The sequence below is a fragment of the Thunnus maccoyii genome, chromosome 7 (assembly GCF_910596095.1).
Source record: "Thunnus maccoyii chromosome 7, fThuMac1.1, whole genome shotgun sequence".
NCBI lineage: Eukaryota > Metazoa > Chordata > Actinopteri > Scombriformes > Scombridae > Thunnus > Thunnus maccoyii.
Window position 1 is genome coordinate 13322483 of NC_056539.1, and position 8466 is coordinate 13330948.

Here is an 8466-nt window from a genome sequence, read left to right on the forward strand (position 1 = left end):
ATCAAAAATGAAGTATTGCTCAAGGGTGAGCGTTTTCAAGGCATCTACATGTTTTTCAAGCAGGTTTTTTTTTTTTTATTACATTGTACGCTCATTGGCTCTGCGCAAAAAGGTTTTTGAAGTGGAAGGACTTTGAGACGCAGAGTGGCCACATGCACACATGCAGAGCAGATCCCCACTCACTGCAGGTTGATCAGCTGACTGTAGACGTGCTCTAAGATCTGAGAGTAGGCCTGGTCTTTGGGGGCGTGGCAACTCAGGGAGCCCTGAGGAAGAAGACAAAAAAAGTCAAGACAAGTTTGGTCATGTGTGATGTCCCCAAAACAGTCTGAGGATCCAAGTAAGGGGACAGCCAGGTAGAAATCCTCTTACCTTGATCTTGTCCATCATGGTCGTATCAGGACACCAGTACTGGCTGAACTGAACGATGTCGGGAGCTGCCCTGTAGTAGTCAACCAGCAGCATCTGTAGAGGAAATAAACAGAAGCAGACAATTTTATATTGATTTACAGTACACATCACACACATTTTGCATTTTTTTGCATCTGTATTACCATTTCATTAAGGACATCACTGGTGAGGAAGTTGTCCTGTACATAGGTGACCTCTACAGCTACTGGGATACCGTAGTCATTAGACCGTTGCTGCGGGAAAGAATATGATGATATGATGCATAGCTTTAGCTGAAACCTGAGTGCAAACATCTGTTTAAATTAACTATGTGTAGGCCAGATGCCATTAGACATATGTGCCTATGTCCTCACCTCAGGAGGTGGAACGACCCAGAATGGGGTTATTGTGGACGCCACACCTTGATTACCATGATAATATGGTCCTGAAAGAGAAAAAAAAGAGTCATGGCAAAGACAAAAAATACAAACTGCTGCTGACAATTTGGCAAGAATCATTATGGTACAGTACGTTTTTAAGTTGTGATATTTTACTGACATTTAATTACAATCCATTCATCACTGACTCATATCTGCCTTATTTTATTGCAAAGCATTAATTCGACTGTAAAAACGACATTTACAAAATGAAAAATGACATCACCCATGTTTCCAGCTGAGAAGCTGCTGTATGGACACTTTACTCCAATGTCATTCAAGTTCAGTATTTATAGTTTACGAAATTTAATATGCTACTATTTGTAGACACGTCACCATTTACCTTATTTCATTCTTAATGAAGTCCAATTTTTTGGGTAGTGCAACTTGCATGTCAGTATTTCCGACCTTGCAGTAGACCTTTCTGTAATTACTGTGCATATATTATATATAATTCCTCAATCTCCTGCTTTGTAATGTATAAAGTAGCATTTCAACAACAGTATTCAACACTATTTAATCTCATTGCATGGGAACAGTTAAGTGTCTCTTTTTAATCGAACTGTTTTCACAGCTGGCTGTGGAAGATCATTTCCTCTGTACAGATCAATAATCTATCACATCATTCATTGATGTGCTTGCCACACTGTATGTAAAGGGAGGCACTTACCACAGATGATGCCCAGACAGGGCTGGAAGCCATTGTTTGAACCCTGCAGCCTCAGCTGGTGGTCCATCTGAGAGTCAATGTCCTGCAGAGACGGCAGAGCCGGACCTCGCGGGTGACTGTGGTACCAGCCCACCAGCGACAACCCGCGCATGAACAGGTTCTGACAGATCTGGAAGAGATTAAACATTAACCATATTCATTTGTCTTGTGTAAAAGTAAATAAATGTTTACTACAACAGTAATTATTATGTGCACTGTTGGTTCACAGGAGAAGCTCAAATATTTTATAAATAGAATAAATTGTAATTGTTGGGACAATATTTTGCAAATCTATAAATTGTGCAGCTGAATTTTGATGTGCAGTTGCAGTTTGCCTTTTACTGCATGTCCCAAATACAAAGTTTGTCAATCACACGTTTCTATAATTTTGCTAACATTAGTGCACAAAGCCTAAGGGCAAGAACACCACTTTAAAGATTTCACATTTAGGTCTTTATCCCAGGACACTTCTGTCACCGCTTGTGAACTTAGAACACTTCCACAAAAACTGAATTTTAGATGTTACTAGTTAACAGAAAGTATTAAAACTCGAAGTAAGAAACACACACAAATCTCAAGGGTTAACACACTCAGCTCAGCAGCGGCAGCATTTATAGTTTATATAAGTGATGGAAACTCAAGAGTCGATTCTTCAGTTCCTGGCTTTTGGAAAGAGAGATGCATGTTGACAAGTACTGTCTGTACAGTCCTGGGGCACAGGTAGACCTTGTGAATTTTTTAAATGGGTGTCATTCACCTTCATGTTTCCTGCGGGCATAGAGTGCATGCTGTTAGTGCAGACTGCTGATTTACTGTCCATGCATTACCTCCTCCTCAACAGCAGAAGCAGAGTCTCTGTCGGCCAGCCTGGTTCGGCAGGGAAAAGCCCTTAAAACTGTTAACACTGAAACACAGCAACCACAAAGAGAAAGTGTGAAAGTTTCTATTCTTAGCTTCTGCTAATGCGTATTTTCTGCAGTTACTTTCTTACTCACGTTGTGTATTGGTATCCCATCGTCCTCCGAGGTATCCGACCACCTCACTGGTGGTCAGGTGACAATGGAAATCCTAATGAGAACAAAAAGCACTCGGTCTCTTAGGTGTTTTATCAGTATTTCTTAATTCTCCTTTAAATTAAATTGTTGCTTACCATTAGCAGCAGTACATTACTGGACACGGCTACATTGAAAGGCTGGAATCTGTTGATGGCTGAGAAGGCTGACAGCTCCACTAGCGTGTGTGGATCTCTGAGGATACAAGTTACTGTCAATTTTGCTGTAAATCACTCCATGCTGAACAAAGTGGTCCACATAACATTTCACTGATCACTCTGAATAAAAGCCGCTACCTGGCAGCATCCCTGGTGCCCAGGGTGCAATATCTGACAGGAATCCTCTCTCTGTCGGTTCTCCGTGAAACCATTACGTCTGTAACAGCCGAGATCAACACTTCAGCTTGTTTAAACCAATGTGTCTTTTACACAAAGTTAGAAGAGAAGACAAAAAGAAGAATACCATTTAATCCAGGTTTGGTGTTTTTGTTCTTCTCATCTGCCTGCACAGCTGTTTTCCCTTCCTCTTCATCCTCATCATCATCCTCCTCACTCACCAGGCTCTGCCATCACAAAAAGTAAAAACAAAAAATTTGACATATGATAATGTAGGTAAAGTGATATAGACATATAACTCATTAGATTTTAGATTTGCACAAAATGCGTCATTACATGATCAGTTTGACCAGTCAACCTTTGCCAAGTGGTTTCATAGTAACTACTGGTTATTTTATCATCCCTCTTTCACAATCACTTCTTATTTTATTTCTCCTCCACTCTTTCTTTCCTCTTTCTGTGTGTCAAGAGTCATTTCCGACATAATCAAAAGAAGAGCTGACAGAACTCAATGTTCTTTCCACAGAATTGTATAAAAATAACTTATTTAGTTTGGTTTCTTTTTGTGTAGGTCTAAACTTAGGTCATGATTTTTAAAACACAGTAAATATGCTACTGCTTTCTGCAGTATAGTTGCTTCATTAAAAAATAAATAGAGTTTACAGATTCAACAGTTTTCCTCTCACCATGTCTGCGCTGGGCTGGTACTTGTGCAGCCAGGTGGTTTTGTACTGGACCAGCTTCTGTCCCCTGTAGCGCACAGATGCCCAGCCACAGCCAGACTTCTTGGCTGGGTTGACCAGACGCTTGCAGTGTGTTGCCCAGGCACTGGGAGAGTTGAAGATCTGGCCCGTCTCCACCCATCGGATTTTCCCGTCATTCAACAGGTCCCCGACAAAGTTCTTCCCCTGAGGGAGCAGAATAGAGAAATGTATGCGGGGTTTACTTCTTTAAAAGCCACTGCTAGGTGACTTTTCATTGTCAGTGTATCAGATAATCATACCAGTCTTGGTCGAGACACAAAGCAACATAACAAAACACTTAAATAAATACATTCTCACTCTTTCAAGCTGTGATGTGTGTTATTACCAGGTAGTGGATGGCCAGCACGCCGTCCCCTGGCTCCACCAGGCCGTCTTTCAGCAGCACTCGTAGGGTGATGCCTCTCCGGGTCAGCAGAGAGCCCCGGCCGGAACTGGACCGCAGGTCTGCTTCCTCCCCTCCGCTCATCTCCTCCTCATCCTCCTCACCTCCATCCTCCACCACCTGTGGAGAGCTGGGTGGTTCTGAGCCTGAGGACATAAACACACACACACATTCACACATCAAGCAGCATTATGTGCAGGTCTGCTGGAGTGATGTAGGTGTTAAATTGTTAATGTTGCAAAGAAAAACAACAACTATAAACTTGATATGTTATAATATATGTACTTCATTTATTCTAATTCAACGGCCTCTTGTGAAAGGTCTTCTGAATTAGCCAAGCACCTGACTCTGTGTATCAAAGTTATGTACATCAGGAGCATTAAAGTCAATGTAAATGACCATCATTCTTATTATAATGACTTTATAATGAAAGCTCTGCTGTAATGGCAGCCTGCATCATTCATAAGTGCAGCATGCTAAAATGATAGCAATCCTATCTTTAGTGAAAGGAAGCCCATGGGACCAAAAATAGCCAAAACATGATCTAAATTGGCATTTCATTAATTACAGCTAAGCTATGCGGTTGGCCTTTGTTTCCACCTCCCATTAGGACACGGCTCTCTCCGCAAGAAGAGGCCTGCTCCCTGTTCTGTTAATTTCACTCAGAATTACAATTAAACCCCCTCTTTCATTCTTCTCACCCATATCTCTGAAAGCGTCGGAGAGCGCCTTTAAATCCAACTCGGTCAAAAGCGGCTCCTTTCCAGGGCGCTTGAGGCTGTGCGGAGGGTTGAGCTCCGGGCAGATTTCACAGATACACTTCGCCACACTAGCTCCGGCTATTATTCAAAAACATAAAATGAAGGCGTCTGTGGCTCTGCAGTGTAGTTTCCTTGTTGTGTTGCTTTAATGTCAGCTCCCCTCCCCTTTCTTTCTCCCTCTCCTCGTCCTTGTCACTCTCCCCGTGTTCTTTTGACGTGCCATGCCGGTTTATCTGCCATTATACAGACGCTCATTAGCCTTAAAATACTACACAACAACTAAAAAGGTGAAGGAATCGTGTAGGGTTAAGAAAAAACGACCTTAATGTTCTGAAAAATGTAAACGATACATAAGCTGTGGCGATATATCTGCGTTTCCTCCGGAGAGATGAAGTGTCGCCCCGTGCGAGTGAACCACTCGTTATTTTGGCATTTAGATGGATTAAAAGTGTACAGTGAAGATTAAAGGGTCCTTGTTTATAAGGATGTTATTATAACACTACAAAGTAGTGAAGGCTAGTGATTTGCGTGGTGTTGAAACACGACCTTGTCCCGTACTCGACTATTTACAATGTGGTTTTCTTCACCACCGCCGAGATGTTCCTTCTTTATGTCCGAAAAGGGGCTCATATATACCGGGAAGCTGCCTGCGGAGGGCAGCAAACCTCCAGCAGCGGTTCCAGCTCCCCTTATCCCCACCTGGTGGTAATACATGCCTGTATTCACACAACAGAAAACTACAGGAAATACAGTGTCCACGGAAATGTCTGCAGAGATGTCAGGTAAATAGGCTATAAGCCAGTGGTTTCTCAAAGTGGGAAGGGGTCGTTGAAGGGGTTTTAGGGGGTCCCTAGCAAAAAGAGGAATAATTTATTTTCATTATAATTCCATCCATAAGTAACACAATGACAGAATGTATTTTGGTCATGGGTTTCATTCACTTTCTGTAATAAAACATCTCAAAGCAAAAATCTGATTAGATGGGGGTCTGTGGTCTAATTTGTGTCAGTTTAGGGGTCCTTGACGTGAAAAAGTACAGTATTTCAATCAAATTTTAAGGTACTTTAGATAGATAGATAGATAGATAGATAGATAGATAGATAGATAGATAGATAGTAGGGCTGTAGTCTCCTGGTCGACTGGTCGATTAGTTGGTCGATATGCTCTTGTCCAACTAAATTCTCATTGGTCGAATAATCTCCGTGTTACTTTCGTAGGGAGAGAAGTGCTACATCAGTAGCCTTCCAGGATTAATCCATTATTTCCTGCAGTGGGAGGGACAGACTAACAAATTACCTGTGAAAAAGGGGGTGCATTCAAAACACAACCATTGTTTTCACAGCTTTGAACTCGCCCAACCTAGTGGACATTGCCAGGTCTAACTGTACTCAATGTTTACTGAGTGTTTACTGAACGTACTGAATGTCTACTGAATCAGCGTTTCTCCTGTAATAATATCAACGAACCCCCGCCAGGCCAAAAATATTTTTTAATGCCAAAAATAACACTAAATATCGGTTGCGTAACTTCGTTTAGGAAGTGCTTAGTATGTTTGCGTAGCGAGTGGGAAAGAGCATCAGGAAAGTGACGATGGATGTGAGTGGAGCAGAGGAAAAGGTTAGCGGTAAATTCTCAGTCTGGCAATAAATGTACAGCACAGACTCCAGTGTGTCAGTTAATAAATGCTAAAAAGTCACGTCTGTTGTTTCCCCAAGTGCTGGAAAAGTGAATGGGGTTAGCTTCAAAGTTAGCAACAATAGGTTAGCCTAACCTGAAGAGGCAAATCGGAGAATTGTGAGTTCACTGTGCGCTGTGCACGGTGTCCCGTTACACCCCCTCCCCACCCACTACTAATCGATTAGTTGAAGATTATGTACGATTTTAGTCGACCAAGACTTTCTTTGGTTGACTACAGCCCTAATAGATAGATAGATAGATAGATAGATAGATAGATAGATAGATAGATAGATAGATAGATAGATTTAGGCATCCAGTGGCTCAATACGATAAATACACACAATAAAAATTTGTAATAAATGCAATAAAAGTTATCCTGTAACAATGAAAATAAGAATAAAAATAAGAATTAGGCTTTGAATTAGGCCATGATTCATCATTGGACATAGGTAATGCTTCATTTTACTGGTCTGTAGTATAGAAGGGACCTCAATTTCCCAGGAAGTTTCCTGAAAAGAACTATGTAATTTGGTACTATTTTTTGTGAAAATTGGACTTTCATGGGCAGAAAAGCTCCATTTAAACCCATGTAAATATTCAGTCATTATTCATTTATTATTGGAAACTAGTGAAAATGTTCCTATGTTCAGCTGACCTGCTGTGCAACAGCTAAAAGACTTTCTGAGTTACAATACCAATTAATTGACATAATTTAATTGGAGGTGAACCAATTGAACACAGTCTAATTTTCACTTTAATGAGTAGGTTTCCAAATTCATTCTTTCCAAGCAACCTAGAAACTATTAGAAAATTATAGACTTGTAAAATAAAGTATTAACAACATATATAAGTGGAGGATCCGGTTTTAACTCGGTGTAAGTCACCATGAGGTCATTGGCTCACTCATATCAACTTAAGCTCTCTCCCAGTGAGGTTTGTTATTGTGGACCACCATCCTGGTATGGAAGGACTGCCTCCCCATCAGCACCTTCAGGAGAGTATGTCATCACATGGGCCACTGGTCGGTTTTTATTATTGCCTTTATTTAAACTTGAAAAATCATTTGCAATGATGTCTAGTAACAGTTTAAAATGACTTAAAAAGATACAAAGTAATAAAAGATACAAGATAAAAGAAAACAATCAGTTAAAACAAGTATATAAGTACAGTTAATTAAAGATACAAAAACAAAAACAAGGTCAATTAAAACAGGTACAAACAAAGCTGAGTGGTTTGTGATCATAGATTTAAATTGACCAAAGGTGACCAGAGTATTCATTTTTAGTATTCATTCATTTTTGTAACGAGTTACAGGTGGTTGGAGCATAGAAACTAAAAGTAGATCTTCTGAGCTCTGTATAAACTTGAGGGACTTGCAGTGAAAGCCAGTCATTAGACTGAGTTTGATGTGATCCAAAGGACCAATCCAGGACAGATGACAGCTTATCAATAAGAGCCTTGTAGATAAACAAATACATGTGCCTATCATGTCTCTCTGTCAGAGAAGACCACCCAAGTTTTTCATCACCAGTAATAAACCTGAGGGCAGAATGATGAACAGCATCCAAGGGCTTAAGAGTAGAAGCAGAGGCATGCCTATAAATCACATTACTATAATCCATAACAGAGAGATGAACAGCTTCAACAATCCTTTTCCACAAAGCATGGGAAAGTTTGTTCTATTTCTTTACAAAAAAACAATTATTTGTCGTAATTTGTTGACAAGATTGTCTATATGAAATTTGAATGTGAATTTGTCATCTATCCAAATACCAAGGTATTTATATTCTGTAACTCTCTCAATAATGAATTCTTGTACAGTGGAAATATGCATGTTTTTGCTACCGTTACCTCTAGCTCTAGAGATTAACATAAACTTTTATGTGCATTCAATACAACTTTAAGATCATTAAGTGCACTTTGGTGAATGTCAAAGGAATGTTGCAGGTTATCCACTGC

The 8466-nt window shown here is 40.3% G+C and overlaps 1 protein-coding gene across 1 annotated transcript; it reads right to left on the reverse strand.

The window, feature by feature from the left end:
• Positions 1 to 57: 57 nt before the first annotated feature.
• Positions 58 to 5634, reverse strand: mpnd (MPN domain containing). The gene is made up of 13 exons (XM_042416849.1): positions 4771 to 5634; positions 4013 to 4215; positions 3610 to 3831; positions 3051 to 3150; positions 2885 to 2963; positions 2687 to 2783; positions 2532 to 2604; positions 2364 to 2440; positions 1498 to 1666; positions 765 to 835; positions 555 to 644; positions 373 to 465; positions 58 to 266 (listed from the first exon to the last, which is right to left on the reverse strand). The coding sequence occupies exons 1-13, from the start codon at positions 4772 to 4774 to the stop codon at positions 180 to 182; spliced, it is 1365 nt and encodes a 454-aa protein (XP_042272783.1). The 5' UTR covers positions 4775 to 5634; the 3' UTR covers positions 58 to 179.
• Between the last annotated feature and the right edge of the window lie 2832 nt (positions 5635 to 8466).